The following is a 21,896-nucleotide window of genomic DNA, read 5'->3' as shown; positions in this document are numbered from 1 at the left end:
GTCCCACTCTCCTGCCCTTTCCCCATAGTCCTGTGCATTTTTTCCTCCAAGTACTTATTCAATACATTTTTAAAAGTTACTAATTAATGTTTCCACCGCACTTTCAGGCAGGGTATTCCATATCACAACAACTCTGTACAAAGCCAAAAAAAATTACATCACCTTTGGTTCTTTCACTAATTCGTGTCCTTTGGTTACCGATCCTTCTAACAGAAACAGTTTCTCATTATTTACCCTATCAAAGCCATTCATGATTTTGAACACGTCAAATCACCTCTTAACCTTCTCTGCTCTAAGGAGAACAGCCCCAGCTTCTCCACATAACTGAAGTCACTCAACCCCAGTATCACTCCAATAAATCTTTTCTGCATCCTTGTCAAGGCCTTGACATCCTTCCTAAAAAGTGTGGTGCTCAGAATCGAACACAATACTCCAGCTGAGACCTAACCAGTGTTTTATAACTTCAGCAACACTTCCTTACCTTTGATATCAATATCTCTATTTATAAAGCCAATGATCCTATGTGTTTTTTTTTTAAAAAACTCTCAGCTTATCCTGCCACATTCAGAGATCTGTATACATGTACCCCTAAATTTCTCTGTTCTTTCACCCCTTTTAAAATTGGACCATTTAGTTTATATTAACTCTTCTCACACCAAAATCTATCACTTCACTGCATTAAATTTCATAAGTCAGTGGACTCCTATTTCCCCAGTCCATATCTTCCTGAAGTCTGCCAACATCCTCCTCATTGCTTAATTGTCTGAGTTTGGTATCATCCACAAACTATACACTGTATTACCAAATCCAGGTCAATAATTATACAAATTAATTATCCAAAAAAAGTCATAGTCCCTATTCCAAACCCTGGGGGAACACCACTGTATAGCTCCCTCCAATCTGAAAAACAGCCATTCACCACTACCTTCTACTTCCTGCCCTTCAACCAATTTTGCACGTGCACTGCCACGGTCTGTTTAATCCCATATTTGAATTTTGGTTTCAAATCAATTTTGGTACTGTGTCAAATGTCATTTCAAAGTCCATATACACAATCACATTGCCCACATCAACCCTTTCCATTACTTCAAATAACTCACTCTGAAGTTAGGTAAACACAAGTTGCCTTAAACAAATCCATGCTGGTTTTCATTTAGTAGCCCTAGGACTTTTTTAAGCTTCAATTAATTCATCCCATCCCATGTTTATAGTCTCTAAATGTTTCCCTACCACCAACATTAGGTGGACTGGCCTGTAACTGCTGGGTTTATCCATCTCCCTTTTTTGAACACATGTAATCATCCAGTTCTCTGGCACCACCCCCATATCCAAGGAGGATTGGAACACTGGCCAGAATCTCTGCAATTTCCACCCTTGCCTCCCTCAGTAATCCAAGATGCATCCCATCCAAACTTTTCTACTTTGAATGCTACCAACTTTTTAAAGATTTTTTTTTATAAATCCTAGGGAAGAATACAGGAAAACAGGTATAAAACAGACAGTAGCCATACCTGGTTCACTATAGCCATCCCGTAAATGCTGAATAAGACGAAGGATAACTCGAGGGAGTATATGTTCAGACATCATCATCAGTTCATTAGGAACAGAAGGAATATTTGAACTTGTTGCAGATCGATGCCTTTTACAAAACCTACAAGAATTTTTTAAATGTTATTTTTTTTGGTAGGTAAAGCATAGGAAAAAATACAAATATACAATGCTACATGGAAATTCTTTCAGGATGCTTTGAATCAATACCTGAAGTTTGCTTCTGGAGGAGTTATTAGTAATAAAGCTTACTTATCTTAATAGGTGAAATATTTTGGCAGTTTTAAGCCAGTTGCTAGAAAACACAAACATGCTGTAAAACAAAAATCAGACCAAATGTTTGTGCACTCACTCAAAATACAAGAGGTGCCTGGATTGTAATGTGGAAAAAACTGACATTCCTGCAGTAGGGGTACTCTTCTGAAGTTGAAGTGAGGGAAAATGACTGAGACAAAGTACAGCTCTGCTGTGTCTAATGCCAAATTTTGATTGACAAAATCTTCCATTCCACAAAATTTGATCTTCTCACCTTGATAAGATTCCCATCCCAAAAACGTCATATTTGCATTTATTTAGGCATCGAGATATGATAAAAATTGTTCAGGATTATAACTAACACATGTATCCAGCATTCCCCAACCATGAAGTATCCCTCCCATTCCATCAGTTCCTTGGACATGCCCAATTTCTCCAAACTTGAGCCCTTATAGTGCTCATAGATCCAGAGATCACATCCAGTGTTCCCAGATCTCAATATCTTCATGCATCACTGCCAGATTGCAAAACCTTCCCTGCAAAGGCAGGCCTTCCCCCAATTACTGTTGTAGCACCTTATTACACCCCTCTCCAGTGCTATCAAATTCTGAGATTACCACTCATCCAGTTTAAACACATCACAGGATCCCACTTGATGCTGCCACTACCAATAACTTCATCCAAACCTTGACACTCTCCCCCAGATATCATCCAGTAAACTAAACTTCATTCAATCCCCAAGTGCTATTAAGCTCCATCTGCAGTGCTGCAGGACCATCACAATGATAACTCAAACAAACCAGCATAAAATGAATTTTCAATTGTGCATATGGACTGGTTAGGAAAATTTAAGCCTAAAGTGGCTGGGGCAGTGTGGATACAAAATTGGCTAAGAGACAGAAAGCACAAGAGTAGTGGTGAGCAGCTACTTTTAAGATTGGAAGGAAGTATATATCATGGCGCGGCACCCCCCCACCCCCCATCCCCATTGGGGTTGATATTAGGACAATGCTCTCTTGATTTCATGTTAATTAATAAACCAGATTTGGGTGCAGGAGGCATAATTTCAAAGTCTGCAAATATCACAAAACTTGGAAATATAATAAATAGAGAGAATGATAGTAGCAAACTTCAGGAATATAAAAGGCAGACTGGATTATGAGAACATCTTTAGGAAGTATGTTGAGATCTTGCAGAGAAGTCAGAGCAGACTTAGAATTATACCACGGATGAGGGACTTCAATTGTACAGAGGTATAGGGAAGCTGGGATTGTTCTCCTTAGAGCGAGATTTAGAGGGGTGGCGCCAATAAGGAGGGACGGTTTCCACTAGCAGGAGCGTTTGTAACCAGATAACAGATTTATTGAAATTGGCAAAAGAACCAGGAAAGGAGATCAGATTTTTTATATTCAATAGCAACTTTCAAAAGTAAGTTTCACACGTACTTGAAAATACTAAGTCTGCAAGGCTATGGGGCAAGGCCAGACAAGTGGAACTAATTGGGTAGCTCTTTCATAAAAACTAGCACAGACACGATGGGCCAACTGACCTCCTTCTGTGCTGTATCGTTCAGAGTAGAATGTAAGAAATTTAAAATGTATGTTTACATTTCTAATTCCAAAATAAGTTACTCTGTATACAAAATTTGCTCATACAACATAGTGAATACGGCAAACAACTACTTATTTTCTAGAAATTTACTCTGTTAAATTTCTATTGTGTGGAAACTACAAAATAAACCTTTAATTAACCTTTTATGATATTTAACTGGAGCAATTTTTTGGTTCTTTCCTGGCATGGGAGCATTGGTGGCAAGGCCAGCATTTGTAGCCCATCCCCAATTGCACGAGGAGGTGGTGGCGAATCACCTTCCTGAACCACTGCAGTCCATCTTGTGCAGATACCCACACAGTGCTGTTAAAGGAGAGTTCCAGGATTTTGGCCCAGCAAAAATGAAAGAACAGCATATAGTTCCAAGTCACAATGGTGTGTGTGTCTTGAAGAGGAACTTGCACGGTTCCCATGCATCTGCTGCCTTTGGTCTTCTAGGTGATAGACGTTGTGGGTTTGGAAGGTGTTGTCAAGGGAGGCTTGGAACGTTGCTGCAGTGCATCTTGTATTTGATATGCACTGCTGTCGCCCAGCGGAGAGAGGAAACGTTAAGGTGTTGGATGGGGTGCCAATCAAGCTGGCTGCTTTGACCTGGATGGTGTCCAGCTTCAAATGCTGTTGGAGCTGCATTCTTCCAAGTGGAGAGTATACAATCACATTCCTGACTTGTGCCTTGTGGATGGTGGTTAGGGTTTGGGGAGTCAGGAGGCAAGTAACATGCTGCAGGATTCGTAGCCTCTGGCCTGCACTTGTAGCCACTGTATTTATATGGCTGGTCCAGTTCAGTTTCTGGTCAATGGTAACCCCCAGGATGCTGATAGTGGAGGATTCAGCGATGGTAATACCATTGAATGTCAAGGGGAGATGGTTGGATTCTCTCTTGTTGGAGACGGAGTTAGAATTTGGACTTAAATGTGTGAGCAATGATTGGGAAATTTCCAGATGACAAAAATTGGCCATGTGATTGACAGTGAAACGTATAGCTGTTGTCTCCAGAAAGATATCAATGGCTTGGTTGAGTGGGCAGAAAAGTGGCAAATGGAATTTAATCCAGAGAAGCGAGAGGTAATGCATTTGGGGAGGGCAAACAAAGCAAGGGAATACTCAATAAATGGGAGGATATCGAGAGGGGTTGAGGAAGTGAGACCTTGGAGTGCATGTCCACAGGTCCCTGAATGTGGCAGGACAAGTGGTAAAGAAAGCATATGAAATGCTTTCCTTTACTGGATGGGTGCTGAATACAAAAGCAGGGATGTAATGATGAAACTGTATAAAATGCTGGTTAGGCCACAGCTTGAATTGTGTACAGTTCTGGTCACATTACAGGAAGGCTTTAATTGCTCTGGAGAGATAGAAAGGAGATTTACAAGAATGTTGCCAGGCCTGGAAAATTGCAGCTGAGGAAAGATTGGATAGGCTGGGGTTGTTTTCCTTAGAACAGGGAAGGCTGAGGGGTGACCTAGTTGAGGTGTACAGAATTATGAGGGACCTAGAAAGGGTGGGTAGATAGGAGAGATTGGTATTCCCTAGCTCAATTACCAGGGGGCATAGATTTAAGGTGGACTGGTAGAAGGATTAGAGGGGCATGAGGGAAAACCTTTTCACCGAGAGGGTGGTGGGCATCTGGAATTCACTGCCTAAATTGGTGGCTGAGGCTGAAACACTCAACTCAGTTAAAAGGTATTTGAAGCACCGTAACCTGCAAGGCAATGGACCGGATGCTGGAAAGTGAGAGTAAAAATGAGCGGCTGTCTCTTATTTGGTCAGCACATACACAATGGGCTGAATAGCCTATGTACTGTAACTTTTCTCTGATTCTAGATGGTCATTGCCAGGCACTTACACAGGGCAAATGTTATCCGCCACTTATCAACCCAAGCCTATATGTTGTCTTGCTACACATAAAACAGACTGCTTCAGTATCTGTGGAGTTGCAAATGGTACTGAACATCCATCTCTGACCTTATGATGGAGGGAAGGTCATTGCTGAAACAGCTGAAGATGGCTGAACCTAGGACATTACCCTGAGGCACTCCTGCAGCAATGCCCTGGGGCTGAGATAATTGGCCCATAGCATCCAAAACCATCTTTCTTTGTACTAAGTATGCCCCCCTCCGCATTGAGCTTCAATTGTCCTTGATGCTACACTTGGTAAACAATGACCTTGATGTCACGGTCAATCAATCTTCTCACCTCATCAACTGATCTCTCATGAAAAAGGTAAATTATGCTGGACAGTAAATCTAACCATCATAATTTTGAACACCAAAGTATCTTTTCCTCATGCATAGAAGCTAAAGATTGCTTCCAGTTTATGAACTGAAATTTATCTTTACATTCTCAATACTTGGCACTGTACTGAGATCAGGGTTTAACAAAAACTCTGGTTATTGTGTTCAGCTTATAAGGAACATAACCACAAGCCCTTTTATGGCTGTCCAGGTTTCAGAAAGCAATAAAATAAACACCATTAGACCCACGTTACCCACCTCCAACCTGTTTTTTTTGGCATTGGGCTTATCTAGTTGTTAAGTAGAGTGAAAAACAGTTGAATTCAGGTTTTCACACAAGAGGCTCTTGTCTTTAGCATCACCAATTACATAAGCAAATTTCTCTTCTCCTACCATACATGGTGCTCCTTTTCCTGCTCAATAAACTAGTTAAATGATAGCATGACCCAGGAAGCATAATACAGGGTACAGAACCAAGTCATACCTTTGTTGACCGGCGTGGACACGAAGGGCCGAATGGCCTCCCTCTGTGCTACAAACATCTATTAGTCTACGAGAACCCTTCCTGCAAATAATTCATTGAAATACCTATGTGAATATGCGTCGAGAAAAATCAAAGCTGGACAACTTTTTCGGAAATAAAGCACAGTTTCAAACCATCAACCAGTCTATTGATACAAAATGCATGAACAAATAGTGTACAGTTTTCACAGCTAGAACAATTTCCTACACTCCTTTGTTATGAAAATAAAAACACACAACTTACTAACTCTATAAACTTTAGTTAAACTTTACAATAATAAACTGATTTGAAACTTTTAAACCTAACAGCCTTTTGCTATCGCAAAAAACAGATCGCCATCTGTTTGCGTAAGAGGAAGATTTCCCTGAGACTTTCTTCCCCTTCAGTTTGTCGACAAAGCACCCTTCATAATATCATTACCCACAAATAACTAGGTAGCATCTCTATTCACATCCCAAAGCACAATTCAACCAGTCACCATTTCAGTTAGCCAACCTCCTCAGCTCTTCCCATTGTTACAAAACTGCCAAACCTATACTACTATAAGTAACATTATTGCTATAAACAGAGATTGAGCAATTATGAGCCCAAAAAGAAATCTTTGGCGACATAAATTTAACTTCACAGGAGAAAATCTTAGCAGCATAGAATTAAAACATCCATCTTTTCCTCGCCTTCACACAGTCCCATCTCCAACTCTTCCCTTCCTTGACTTCCCTTTCTCCATTTCTTGCAATAGGCCATCAATGCATACTCACTATAATCCAGGCTTGTCCAACATACAGCCCACGGGCCAGAGTCAGCTCATCAAGCGTTTCCATCTGGCCCGCTACACAATGTTCAAAACACCTACAAGTGGGAGTGACAGATTCTGTAAGGAGCTGCTCCCCCAATCACAGGAGAGAAACAATCCATAATTGGAAGAGCAGCAAGCAGTGGGAAGACGAGTGGCGTCTCTCAACCTGAAGCCCAAGCACTGGAGCAGCAGCGGGTCTGGAGGGAGAGGGGCTACTGGGCGCAAGAGGCTACAAGGTAGTGTTTGCCTGCTGGGGTGGAAGAGGCTGCGAGGGAGTGCTTGCCTCACAGGGTTGGAGAGGGGGGGTTTGAAAAAGGCTGCAAGGGAATGTTTGTCTGACAGGAATGAATTGAAGCTGATCAGTAATTGCTCCGATAAATCCCACATTATTCTGTTAATTTCCTGCAAGCAACAAGCACGGAATTGAAATGTTGTTTCCAAATTCCTATTGTGTTTGGTTTTTGTTTGCGTTGGATTTGTGCACAAGTTGCACCTTTCTTTCCAGTAGGAAAACTCCACAGGGCTGAAATCCTGAAGTTGCTGGGTTGGAGTACTGACCCTCAGATGCTTTGGGCCAACCCTACCGTTTCCTGGCAGAAAGTACTCATGCAGAAATGCCGACGGTGGTTCAGTCCTTCACCTGCTTAATCCTCATTGATGGTCATTGACTGTCAGTCTGGGCTGTCAGATATAGGTCAACCATCTTAAATCAGCCTAAATGCTTGTTATAAGCAGCTAGTTCAAGTGCTGGACTTGACAGCAATGAAAGGGGTTGCAGTTTACACAAAATATGGCCATGTTGGGACAGCAGCTTCATTCCATTTTAAAAGCTCTTAATGAATGTACCTACATAGTTGGATTCAATTCTTAGCGTTAGGTTGGCCTAATCTTCAAAGCACAGCAGGAAAGGGGGAAAAAAAAATCAAGAAAAATAAAAAGTAGTTGCATTACAGTGCCTTTCATCATCTCAGGACTAACTTGCATCACCCCCTGCACTCACTGACCTACATTGGTTCCTGGTCAAGCAACGCCTTGGTTTCAAAATTCTCATCAAGCAAGCTAATTAGTCCCCATTTGAAGCTTGTTCATAAAAAAATGCACATTTTTTGTTTAGATTAATAGCAAGGTAAATTTCTATAGCCTTAGCTTTCCAAAATTTGCTCACCAGCCCCAAGAACGAGAAAAAATTTGAAAGAGTCCCTCTTGCACGAAAAGGTTGGACACCCCTGCTATAAATCCACCAAATCCCAGCTACCTCATTTACACTTCCTTACACCTTGCTTCCCGCAAGGACCCCATTCCAACTTCTGTCTCCGTCACATATGTTCTGGTGATGCAACCTTTCGTACAAACACTTCTAGTGTGTCTGTTTTTTCCCCCCTCAATCAAGGATTCCCCACTCCCTCCACAATGGTTGACAGAGCTCTCAAGCACACCATCCTTTTCCCACACTTCTGCTCACACCCCTTTCCCTCCCTCCCAGAGTTACAAGAGGGTTTCCCTTGACATCATCTTCCATCCTACCAGCCTCAGGTATTCAACATATCATCCTCTGCCATTTCAGAGCATGATGTCACCAAACGTCTTTGCCTGTTCTCTCAGATTCCAAGATGGATCGTTCTCTCCATGACACCCTGATCCACTCTTCAATCACCCCCAACATCCCCTTCCCACAGCACCTGCATAGAACAGGAGATGCAATGCCTGCCTATTTCTGTCCCCTCTCCTCACTGTCCAAGGCCCCAAATACTCATTTCAAGTGATCATAGATTTAAGTGTCCTTCTTTCGATTTCGTACACTGTAATTGCTGCTCACTATACTGTCTGCTCTACAATGAGGAGGCCAAATGCAGATAGAGTGAACACTTTCAGTCCGCAAGCTTTCAGACACCTGTCATTTTAATTCTCCACCTTGCTCTCATGCTGACCTGTCGTCAGCATCCTGCACTATTCCAATGAAGCTTAAGAAATAGTGCCTCATCTTTCAAATAGGAGCTCTACGGTATTCTGGACTTAATGTGCAGTTCAACAATTTCAGACCACAATCTCTGCCCCTATTTTGCTTCCTTTTTCTTTGCGTATTTCCCTCTTGTTCTCATTTTTCACTTGTCTTTACTTTCAGAAGGCAGCTGTTCATTATTCCCATACTCACATCTCTTTCAGACACGTTTTCTGTTTCTTTACTTGTCCCATTAGCACTCCTTTAGTCCCTGAACCACCAACTCTTTTCTCACTTAATCTTTCCTGTCTTCAACCCTATCACAGACCTTCCATTTTGTTCTTTATAATCCAAGCTGTAATATCAATGCAAACTGACACATCAATGCAGTACTAGAGGAGCGCTATCCATCAGTGCTATCTTTCTGACAAGATGTTAAATTAAAGCCCTATCTGCCCTCTCAGGAGGAGGATTTAAAAAGAAAGAATCCATGACACTATTCAAAAAAGAGCAGGGGAGTTCCCAATCTCATAGTTAGCATATTTCTCAAAACACCATTACTGAAACACATTATCTGGTCAGTTACCTCCATGCAGTGCATAAGCTGGCTACTGTGCTCCCTATTATTACACCAGTAGTCAATACCTCAAAACTACTTAATTAACTACACAGTACTTTGTGACACTGGCTACAGGCCACAACAACATCCTGGTTGTCATGCTAATGACATGCTCCAGAACATGCCACATCTCTAGCCAAGCTGTTCCAATACAGCTACAATACTGCCATTTAACAACAATGTGGAAAATTGCCCAGATGCATCCAGGTCAAAAAAAAATGGGAGGGCAAATCTAAGTTGGCCAATTACCACCCCATTAGTCTACTCTTGATCAAAGCAATAGAAGGGGTCAAAATCTTAACAAGCGGCACTCACACAGCAATAACTTGCTCCCCGATGTTTATTTTGTGTTCCGCCAGGACCACCTATGTCCAAACCTCATTACAGCCTTGGGTCATACATAGGCAAAAGAGCCAAACTCCAGAGCCTCATGTGAGTGCCTGTCCTTGACGTCAAGGCAGCATTTGACAAAATGCGCTATCAAGGAGCCCTAGCAAAATTAAAGTCAAAGGCAACAACAACTCGTATTTATACAAGTCTCTTCCACACAATAAAAAAAACCATAAAGCATTTCATGAGAGCATTATACAGCAAAATTTGACACCAAGCCACCTAAGGCAATATTAGGGCAGATGATCAAAGTAGTAAAGTTTAATGAGCATCTTAAAAGGAGGAAAGATTCAGTGAGGGAATTCCAGAGTTTAGAGTCTAGACAGCTGAAGGTATAGCCACCAATAGTGGAGCAAAATTAAAGTCAGGGAAGTTCAAGCGACCAGAATTAGAGGAGTATACATTATCTCAGAATTGTAGGGCTGCAGGAGATTACAGAGATAGGGAAAGGCTTTTGGTCATCTATCCCAGTATCTTCTTTACTGGCTTGTCCAATTTGCGTTGGATAACATTCATGCAAAGTGCCTTGGAATGCTTTACTATATAAATAGTTGTATTCACAGTCGATTTATGGCATGAATCATCGCCAATTGAGGATATTACAATACTACACACTGGAACTCATTCTTAAACCCGTCTCGCTGCATCGTTCCCAATCAAAAGCCTCCTTAAAACTTTCAATTAGGTCATCAAGTCGACTCCGCAACTGTTAATTTCAAAAACAAAATATTGCAGATGCTGGAAATCTGAAATAAGAAAATGCCGGAAATGCTCCAATCTGGCGGCATTTGCGGAGAGAGAAAGTGTTAACGTTTCAGGTCAGTTCTGACAAAAAGTCGGAGAGCTCAAACGTTAACTCTGCTTCTCTCTCCACAGATGCTGCTACAACAACTTACTATTTCCAGCATTTGTTTTTAATTAGCCCACTGTTTATATCAGATAAGTGTTAGCTTCCCTATGCTTTAGTTTCTTTAGACGTTTCGCTACGTTAAGGAACTGACACAAGCGTTGATGATTAAATTTTAAAGGCGCTTCCGAATCAAATTTGCATGAACATCGGCAACACAAATAGTTACACAAAGTATGTAGGTATGCCGAAACTTTCAGTAGCCAATACTTAAATCTAAAATGTCTAGGGTTCACGCTATTTACGATCGTGTGCGGGACTTTTATACCGAATTTACGTTCTGCAGAAAGAAGTCTGTTTAGCTGACACTTAAAAGCAAAGTTTTGAAGCTTCCAAAAACTTTCAGATTTCCAAAACCAAGCGTAAAACATTCTGGGGTTGGACGGAATTCCGCTTTCCAACTTTACTGAACTTAAAGCACTAACTTGTAAATTAGCTTAAAAGTTTTAAAGATTTACCGTTATATTTGTTCAATTTTCCTAATTTTTACGGAAGTGGATGCAAAAACAGACATTCGAGGGGGGAGGGGGAAGCGAAAAGTACTGGGATAGCAACAGAAAAGACCCATTTTACACACGGATCCTCCGCGTTGTGAGAGAGGAGCTCAAAGAGTTTACAAACAAGTCCTGCTGCTGCTGCTAACTCCTGGCCTGAAGACAACATCAACAACTTAGTGTTTCCTGGACTGTCTAGTCTAAAACTAAAACACACACACACATTTAAAGAAAAGAACGAGCCGAACTGGCTGCCCGATGACAGTGCAGAAGCCGGAGATTAAATTAGAACAAGTGTCGGGGCCGGGTCACTGGGGCCCCGGGCTGCCCTCGGGTTTCCCACTTACCCACTGTCCCGCATCACACTGCTGTCCCCGCAGTCACAGGCCCCGCCCGCCTGGCTCCGAAACATGTTGAAATCGTGCCCCGTGTGCTCTCCGGCGTTGAAGCACTCGGCGCACAGGGACATGCACGGCGAGATCCCGCACGTCCTGCAGCGGTAGGCCACGAAGTTAGCGGTCCACACCAAGCCGCACAGGGTCGCGTTGTCATAGCCGCGCACCATTTTACAGAAATCATCGAAGCTCTCGCCGCCGGCCATCAGGCACTTGCACCACTCGATCACCTCGGCCTCGGCCACCGCTCTCTCCGGGCTCAGCACGCTATCCAGCAGCTCACCCAGCAGCTGCGCGCCCCTGCCATCCTGCCCACAGCACTCGGCCTTCAGCGAAGCGGCCGCACTCCTCTTGTCCCGGCGTAGTAGCGACGCCGCCATAGCGGCTCCGAGCCGGCGAGCCGACCCTGACTATTTATTTTGTTCTTGGAGCAGCTTCTCGGGAACTCTCGTGAGATTGTAGCCGCCGCCGGAAACGGATGGAACGTCCGCGTGCCTCTTCTCCGGAAGTGCCTCTTCTCCGGAAGTGCCCTCCTACCCCACTGTTCAGCAGCCGACCTCCCCTGACGGGAGGGGGGACCTGCTGCAGAGGCAGATATGTCTGCCCAGCACATTAACCCCACGAACAAAAATACCTGGAAAAACTCAGCAGGTCTGACAGCATCTGCGGAGAGGAGCACAGTTAACGTTTCGAGTCCGTATCAGAACTAAGGAAAGATAGAAAAGGGGTGAAATATAAGCTGGTTTAAGGGGGTGGGACAGGTAGAGCTGGATAGAGGGCCAGTGATGGATGGAGATAACCAAAAGATGTCATAGACAAAAGGACAAAGAGGCGTTGAAGCTGGTGATATCTAAGGAATGTGATAAAGATACAGATAGCCCGGGTGGGGTGGGGGGAAGGGATCGAAATAGGCTAAAAGGTAGAGATAAAACAATGGATGGAAATACATTTAAAAACAATGGAAATAGGTGGGAAAAGAAAAATCTATATAAATATTTGGAAAAAAGGGGGATCGGAAAGGGGGTGGGGATGGAGGAGAGAGTGCATGATCTAAAATTGTTGAACTCAATATTCAGTCCAGAACGCTGTAAAGTGCCTAGTCAGAAGATGAGGTGCTGTTCCTCCAGTTTGCATTGAGTTTCACTGGCCGGGTTGGGTTTATGATGAACTTGAACCCTCAGAAATGGTTAGATGAAGCAGTAACTTCTGAAATCTGAAATAACAGAAAATGCTGGAAATTCTCAACAGGTCAGGCAGCATCCATGGAGAAATAAACAGGTCTGACCTTTCATCAGAACGAAATAATGTTAGAAATGTAATAAGTTCTGAGCAAGTGAGTGGGGGGGGTGCTGGATGACCAACTGAGGAAATAAAATCGGGGACACTTCAATGTAGGTAGTGGAAGGGTACTTATAATAATGATCGAGTTAATAAAATGAATTCTAGGTACATTCCATCATTTAACAACTGATGATTGCACTCCCAGAAGGATTTGTAGCCTTTTTACTGCAGCTGTGCAATCGCAGAGGCTGCATCATTGATAATAATGTGCATCACTTCATGCTCTAAAGCTAAGGCAACAAAGATGCTGCGCCTGAAGAATTTCCCCTGTCTGGGGAAATTGGAAATCGCCCAGCTACAAAACAAGCCCCTCACAAAATATTCCACATGTACTTTACTTACAGTCTGCCTATTCAACCCTCTCATCACTCCCGCACTACTCCCTCAACACTGCACTGCTCCCCACCACACAAACCTCTTCCTACCTCTCCTTCCCCACTCACTCAGCAGCCCCTCTCTTCAATCCCCTTACCCACACTCAGCCTCTCTTCTCAACACTCCACCTCCCACTCAATCACTTAGCTACCTCTCTCAAATTCCCCAGCCCTTCTCCTCAAACCACCCCCCCAGGGCTTCCGAACCCTAACCGAGACTCCAGCTCTGATACCCTCACTGAGCTGCTTGACCCCCACCCCACCCCGAGACTCAGACTGCACTACTCTCTTTCCCTATCCCGAGCCTGCTGAACTCCGCTGAGGCTCGGGCTCCACTGCTTACCTACCCTTCCTCACCGTCAGGGCCTGCCAAACCCAGATGCCTCCCCCAAGACTTGGGTTGTGCTACTGCCCCAGGCCTGCTAGACCCAGACCTCCCTCCCCCATACCCTCCACCCCACTCAACTCACTCGGCCAGCACCCCCCCTCCCATGCCTGGTGAGACTCAGGCTCTGCCACTCCACTGCTCCAGATGACCCCACCCCTGCCAACCCCGTGATTCCACTAAGCATTGTCAATTTAACTGTGGATATTTTTATCTGTTTAAAAAAACGGTGCAACTGGCAATCAGTCTTTTAATTTTTTCTTTCTTTCTCAGATCACCAGCCTTGAGTGAGTGATCTTCCTCCAGGCCTTGTCATGGCTGAGTGGGCTGACAGCAGTGCATGTGCAGGTACACAGTGCACAAGCACCAAAGATACAAGAGCAGTAGCAAGAGGACACTCCCCAGCAATCTTCCAGTCGCTGCCTGAGAAATACAAAACAAATGGCATCCTGGGAGGTCAACAAACGGTATGCAGGACAAAACATGAAATTACAGGACAATCCCATAAATACAGGACGTTGGTCACCCTAGAGGGAGAAGTAAAAAAGGGAAGGTCTGGAGCTATGTTAGAGAGCAGGAGAGATTTAATGACGAAGTTTTCATGGCACAAAAGCCAAAGGGAATGGTAAAGGGTAGACAGACAAAAGATGTACATAGATTAGTGTGAATGGTTGGATAGCAGCTGTATGAATGCAATGTAAAGGAATGAGAAAAGAAACAAAAACCTAAACCAACAAAAAAGAGACAAAACGAAATGGAGGCAGAAGTTACGATCTAAAATTGTTGAACTCAAGACTGAGTCCAGGAGGCTGTACAGTGCCAAATCAAAATATGAGATCCTGTTCTTTGAGCTTGCATTGAGCTTCGTTGGAACATTGTAGCTGGCCAAGGACAGAAAGGTCAGTATGGGAGCAAGATGGGGAATTGAAATGACAAGTAACCAGAAGCTCAGGGCCATGCTTGCAGACTGACCAAAGGTGTTCCGCTAAGCAGTCACCTAGTATGCATTTGGTCTCCCCATGTAGAGAATACCACAATGTGAGCAGCAAATACAGCACAGGAAGTCCTCGCTTAACATTGTTAATTGGTTCCTGGAAAACCTGATGTTGTTTGAAGTAACATTAAAAGAAACAGTCTGTCTGAGATTCACAGCCACCACTACCCCTCCAAGATTTCCTGCTCCCCAGCTTACCAGAGGTAGCTCTTGCAGGCTCAACATGGGTGTAATGCAAAAACGTCCTGGCATACAGCAACGTTAAAACAAAACAGTAGCAATGCAATGCAAATGCAGGGTTCTAATTGGAGAACAACATTAACGCAAAATAATGTTGTGCAGGACAACTTTAAGCAAGGGAGTTCCTATGGACTAAATTGAAAGTACAAGTAAATCGCTGCTTCACTTGGAAGGAGTGTTTGGGATCTTGGATGGTGAGAAGGGAGGAGGTAAAAGGGCAGGTTATCGGGGATAGGCAGGAATGAGGGTTTGAGGTTACAATCAGATCATCCGTGATCTTATTGAATGGCAGAGCAGGCTCGAAGGGCTGAGTGGCCTACTCCTGCTCCTAATTCGTATGTTCGTATGTATGTTCAAATGTATATTCGTTAGTGTTGCATCTCCTACGCTTGCACGGAAAGATGCCGTAGGAAAGGGAGGGCTGTTGGGGTAACTAAGGAACTGATGTTTTCTACAGCATCTTTCAATGAAAATTGAATGACAAAAGTTCTGACTCAATGAGAATTAGAAGCACCACCTTCATGCTCTTGAGCTGACAGAAAACCATATCAATATCTCAGTAGGTAGGAGAATGCACATATTTTTTAGTTCATAATTCTGCTGGGATTAATTTTGTTAATGGGCAGAAGGAATAGCAGAGATAGAAACAGGGACAACAAAAAGTATAGAGAGAGGGGACAGGGACAAGGAGTAATATCGCAGTTGGTGAGAAGACTACATCAACAAATTAAAATGTCAGAGAGATTGAGGCATAGACCAAGGTACAGGCAACAGAGACAGACATGTCAGAGGGGCATAAGAATGAAAGAGACATAAAGGTCCCTGGAGCCAAGCAATAGCTGACTCACCAGTACTGTTAAAATCTTTGAGTTAGTAATGCTGCAATACGTTTAAACAAATGGATAGCATTGTAATTATTATTATACTAACTTATTCCAGTTGCAGTGCTGCAACCTCCCTAAACCAGTTCCAACAGGAACATAGGAGCTGGAGTAGGCCATTCAACCCAACAAACCTGTTCTGCCATTCAATATGATCATGGCTAATTATCCACTTCAATCCCTTTATGTCATTGGTATTTAGAAATATCAATCTCTGCTTTAAACATACTCAATGACTGAGCTTCCACAGCCCTCTGGGGTAGAGAATTCCAAAGATTCAGAACCTTCTGACTAAAAAAATTTCTCCTCATCTCAGTCCTAAGTGGCTTCCCCTTATTTTGAAATGTGTCCCCTGGTTCTAGACTCCATAACTAGTGGAAACATCTTACCTGCATATATCCTGTCTATCCCTTTAACTATTTTGTAGGTTCCTATGAGATCACCTCTCATTCTTCAAACCTCTAGAGAATATATGCCCAATTTCCCCAACATCTCTTCATAGGACAGTCCCGCTATCCCAGGAACAAGTTTGGTGAACCTTCGTTGCACTCCCTCTATGGCAATAATATCCTTCTTAAGGTAAGGGGATCAAAACTGCACACAGTATTCCAGGTATGGTCTAACCAAGGTTCCATACAATTGAAGCAAAACTTCACTACTCCTGTACTCAAACCCTCTTGGTCAACAATAAAGGCCAACATACCATTAGCCTTCCTAATTGCCTGCTGCTAAGAGATATACCATTTTCTTCAATTGACAGAAGCAATATCATAGGCATTGCAGATATTGTATTAAAAGTCTTGCAGATATTATTGTCACACTCTCCTGACATATTATTCCATCATGCTTGTCTATCACACTTAAATTTACCTATTATGTTGGCTTCCACCTCCAAGTTAAATGGTGCTGTGCACAATTTGTCCAACAATAAAATACTCTATACAATACTGTTCATCGGTAACCAGCAAATAACTTTTATTTAAATAAATGACTGTTTGACATGAAAAGGAATGTGTTTTGTAGATGGAAACAGTAACATATGATGGAATATTCAGACAATGATAGTTTTTTTATTGCGAACTTTTGTGTTTCTTTCATTATTGTAAATACCAATTTACTAAAGGTGGCTTCATTCTTGCTGGCTTCTTTCACTGGTTAAAGTTTCTGTTGCTATTATCTATGTTTTTTTCATCCTCTTTTATATTTCAGAATTTTATGACCATTTTTCCAGAAAGCATTTAGAAAGAGTTACTCTGAAAGTTGTGGCTTTTTTTAAAAACATTTTATACGGCACCTGGATAGAAGATTGGTAATGTGTCAAACAGGAATTGTTTTCCCATCATAAAGTAAATTATAAATAATTTGTTATTTTGTTTGGATAATCAAAAATAGCACACATCCTTTTATCTTTGTTTTGGCGTGAAAAGAATAAGAGAGTCTGGAACACATGCAGGGAGAGAAGATTTTTGAAACAGAATGCTCCACAGGCAGCAAAAGGGAGGTTCAGAAATACAAAGGAGATTGTCAAAAGAGAAGGTTCATTCCTGGTATGTTGGTGTAGAACAAAATGCAGAGAAGTTATTCTATTTATGTTAACTATTATGACCTACTAATAGGAGAGCGTAGCATGTCCATTATTTTATAGTATATGTGAAGATCAGTTATATTAACTGCAATAAATGAATCCAATTATAACTTTTATGCATGATCAACTGTTATGAAATAAAGCAGCTTAACATGGTGCTTGATACACAAAGTGTTTGCTTGGTCCACTCAGGGAAATTGAAGGAAAAATACATGCAAAAGACACAAATATCCAATTAGGGTCACAATTATAGGGGTTTCCATTTTATTGGGTGTAAATTACCCGAGTACATACAAACATACACAGGAATGATTAGGATTTAGTTTAATCACATCTGATTAACATTTTAGATTTCCTTTTATTCATAGATAGTTTGTAGATTTATACTGCAGCTAGAAATACTATGATGCTTTCCATGATGCTTTAATGTTTGATTTGTCAAGGTATAATTTTATACTAGGCTGACACTGCCTGAATTGATTGTTGAAAAAATGGGATATATGATTGGTGACTCATGGCTACATTAGGAAATAACACAGGCACTTTTGAGATAAGAAGATAGAACAGTGAAAACAGGATAAAAACAAGTGAAGAAGGCATTCAGTAGCACACATACCTCCTCCCCGTTGTGTTAACTCAAAGTTCTCACAATTATGCAGCTCTTCCTCAAGGCTTTTCATTGCCTGGTTGATGCTCTGTAGCTACAAAGCTGGGAAAATAAATCTTTTTTTATTAAAAGCTTCCATCTCACTGAGGAGAGTTCAGGCCAATCCATATCCAACAACCTGCTCTGAAAACTCTGTTTACATTTTGACAGTTGTGACAAATTGCAGCACAGCAGTGAGACAATCCACAACATTCTAAAAAATCAACAACATTCTAAATAAAACAACCAACATTCTGAAAAAAAGCCAATTTGCCGTACCTCCCAATGTTGATGAATCCTTTAAAAAGATTCCAGGATTCAAATCCACATCTTGACCAAAAACTAATCATTTCTTCATTTGGGCCATACCCTATCTATGTACCAAGTTTTGTTGAAATCCGTCCATTCCATTTTGAGATAGGTTGTTTACAGATTAACAAGGGCAAAATCATTACCTCCACCCACCAACAGTGGTGGAATAATAAAACAATCCGCAATATTCAAAAAAAAAGTAGTTTCATTCCATATCCTAATGTTAACAGTTTCTTTAACAGTTCCTTTCAGCAGAAGATCTAAAAATCAGTTTCATGCCAGCGTGAAATGGCAGCGGAATCTTCCGATACTGCCGCCATGGTGGAGTGCGATTCCTGCTGGAGGCCAGTGTGAAACCGATTTACATCCCGCTAATGGAATGCAAACGAAGGCCCTATCGGAATCTTACCCCCACGCCTGATTCTCAGCGACATCAGCGGGAAAACACCAATTTGGCATGCAAAAGTAGGAACTAACCTTAAGGGCCTTGCAGCTTATGGACATCTGACAAGAAGAAGATGGAGGCCTCCACCCACCGGACCTGGGAGCAACTCATGCATCGCAGGGTAAGTGGAGCCTCATCCAGATGGCTCTTCCACGAAGGAGACTTCAGAAGGTGGGAGTTCTCCAAGCTGCAACTTCACATAAGCTTTAGACCTTCTCCCAGGGACTTCGCCATGGGGGGGGTTCAGAACTTCTCCCAGGGACTTTGCCATGAGGGTTCAGAACTTCTTCCGGGGACTTTGCCATGAGGGTTCAGAACTTCTTCTAGGGACTTTGCCATGGGGGCTCGGATCCTCAAGCTGCGGGATGAAAGGCAGCATGAAGTACCGATGGGTGATGAAGGAGGGTTGGGGGAGGGAGTTAAGGAAGGCTAGAAGGACTGCAGATGTGGGGCTCTAGAGGGGGGTGTTGTGTTTGGAGGTCCAGGAAAGGGTTTCACAAGGGTGTAGCAATGTGGTACAGGGAACAGGGGGAGGTTTGGGAAAGGGCTATGTTGGTAGCCAGGCGATGGAGATGAATGGAAAGGTGAATGTGTTCACAGGGAGGAGTTGATGTAGTCAACTGTTGATTCCAGGCGAGCGAACTCAGGGTGGACGTGATAGGAGGGTATGATTAAGGTTTTGGGAGCAGAGGGAGCCGATAGGGTGGGAGGGTGAGGGTTCAATGGTGTTGGGTGAAGGGGTGGTGAGGGTCGTTAGTGGTACACACGGACCTGGAGGGTGGGCAGGTCAATGTGCAAGGGGTGAGTGGTGGGATGTTCAGGTAGGAAGGGAATGTGCACATTCACCTGGACATTCTCAAAGAAAAAGTGTTCAGGTTGGACAGATACAGTGGGGACGTTGAAGGTGATGTTGGGGGTTGTGTCAATGGTATAAGCAAAAAGCCAAAAACTGCGGATGCTGGAAATCCAAAACAAAAACAAAAATACCTGGAAAAACTCAGTAGGTCTGGCAGCATCTGCGGAGAGGAACACAGTTAACGTTTCAAGTCCGAATGACCCTTCAACAGAACTAAGTAAAAATAGAAGAGAGGTGAAATATAAGCTGGTTTAAGGAAGGGTGGGACAAGTAGAGCTGGATAGAGGGCCAGTGATAGGTGGAGATAACCAAAAGATGTCACAGACAAAAGGTCAAAGAGGTGTTGAAGGTGGTGATATTATCTAAGGGATGTGCTAATTAAGGGTAGAAAGCAGGACAAGCAAGGTACAGATAGCCCTAGTGGAGGTGGGGTGGGGTGAAGGAATCAAAAAAGGCTAAAAGGTAGAGATAGAACAATGGATGGAAATACATTTAAAAATAATGAAAATAGGTGGGAAAAGAAAAATCTATATAAATTATTGGGAAAAAAGGGAGGGTCAGAAAGGGGGTGGGTTTGGAGGAGAGAGTTCATGATCTAAAATTGTTGAACTCAATATTCAGTCCGGAAGGCTGTAAAGCGCCTGGTCGGCAGATGAGGTGCTGTTCCTCCAGTTTGCGTTGAGCTTCACTGGAACAACGCAGCAGGCCAAGGACGGACATGTGGGCATGAGAGCAGGGTGGAGTGTTGAAATGGCAAGCGACAGGGAGGTCTGGGTAATGCTTGTGAACAGACCGAAGGTGTTCTGCAAAGCGGTCGCCCAGTCTGCGTTTGGTCTCTCCAATGTAGAGGAAACCGCATTCGGAGCAACGAATGCAGTAGACTAAATTGAGGGAAGTGCAAGTGAAATGCTGCTTCACTTGAAAGGAGTGTTTGGGCCCTTGGACGGTGAGGAGAGGGGAAGTAAAGGGGCAGATGTTGCACCATCTGTGGTTGCATGGGAAGGTGCCATAGGAGGGGGTTGAGGTGTAGGGGGTGAAGGAGGAGTGGACCAGGTATCCCGGAGGGAATGATCCCTGCGGAATACCGCCGGGGGGGGGGGGGTGAAGGGAAGATGTGTTTGGTGGTGGCATCATGCTGGAGTTGGCGGAAATGGCAGAGGATGATCCTTGGTATGCGGAGGCTGGTGGGGTGATAAGTGAGGACAAGGGGGACCCTATCATATTTCTGGGAGGGAGAGGAAGATGTGAGGGCGGATGCACGGGAGATGGGCCGGACACGGTTGAGGGCCCTGTCAACCACTGTGGGTAGAAAACCTCGGTTAAGGAAGAAGAAGGACATGTCAGAGGAACTGTTTTTGAAAGTGGCATCATCAGAACAGATGTGACGGAGGCGAAGGAACTGAAAGAATGGGATGGAGTCCTTACAGGAAGTGGGGTGTGAGGAGCTGTAGTCGAGGTAGCTGTGGGAGTCGGTAGGCTTGTAATGGATATTGGTGGACAGTCTATCACCAGAAATTGAGACAGAGAGGTCAAGGAAGGGAAGGGAAGTGTCAGAGATGGACCATGTGAAAATGATGAAGGGGTGGAAATTGGAAGCAAAATTAATAAATTTTTCCAGGTCCAGACGAGAGCAATTTCTGGTGATAGACTGTCCACCAATATCCATTACAAGCCTACCGACTCCCACAGCTACCTCGACTACAGCTCCTCACACCCCGCTTCCTGTAAGGACTCCATCCCATTCTCTCAGTTCCTTCGCCTCCGTCGCATCTGTTCTGATGATGCCACTTTCAAAAACAGTTCCTCTGACATGTCTTCCTTCTTCCTTAACCGAGGTTTTCCACCCACGGTGGTTGACAGGGCCCTCAACCGTGTCCGGCCCATCTCCCGCGCATCCGCCTTCACATCTTCCTCTCCCTCCCAGAAACATGATAGGTTCCCCTTTGTCCTCACTTATCACCCCACCAGCCTCCGCATTCAAAGGATCATCCTCCGCCATTTCCGCCAACTCCAGCATGATGTCACCACCAAACGCATTTTCCCTTCACCCTCCCTGGCGACATTCCGCGGTGATCGTTCCCTCCGGGACACCCTGGTCCACTCCTCCATCACCCCCTACACTTCAACCC

The 21,896-nt window shown here is 43.5% G+C and overlaps 1 protein-coding gene across 4 annotated transcripts in view; it reads right to left on the bottom strand.

Annotated features, from left to right (window-relative positions):
- ubr3 (ubiquitin protein ligase E3 component n-recognin 3) overlaps positions 1 to 12,172 on the bottom strand; it is a 353,894-nt gene extending 341,722 nt beyond the window's left edge. For all 4 annotated transcript variants that reach the window (XM_078552128.1, XM_078552129.1, XM_078552130.1 and 1 more), the window contains exons 1-2: positions 11,661 to 12,172; positions 1,512 to 1,651 (exon numbers count right to left, since the gene is read on the bottom strand). In XM_078552128.1, coding sequence (XP_078408254.1) covers positions 1,512 to 1,651; positions 11,661 to 12,088 — 568 coding nt within the window. In that variant the 5' untranslated portion in view covers positions 12,089 to 12,172. The remainder of the gene's footprint in view (positions 1 to 1,511; positions 1,652 to 11,660) is intronic.
- Positions 12,173 to 21,896: the final 9,724 nt, after the last annotated feature.

The sequence above is a fragment of the Cetorhinus maximus genome, chromosome 11, assembly GCF_964194155.1.
Source record: "Cetorhinus maximus chromosome 11, sCetMax3.hap1.1, whole genome shotgun sequence".
NCBI lineage: Eukaryota > Metazoa > Chordata > Chondrichthyes > Lamniformes > Cetorhinidae > Cetorhinus > Cetorhinus maximus.
The sequence above is the reverse complement of the archived record's forward strand: the minus strand, read 5'-3'. Positions and strand labels throughout refer to the sequence as shown.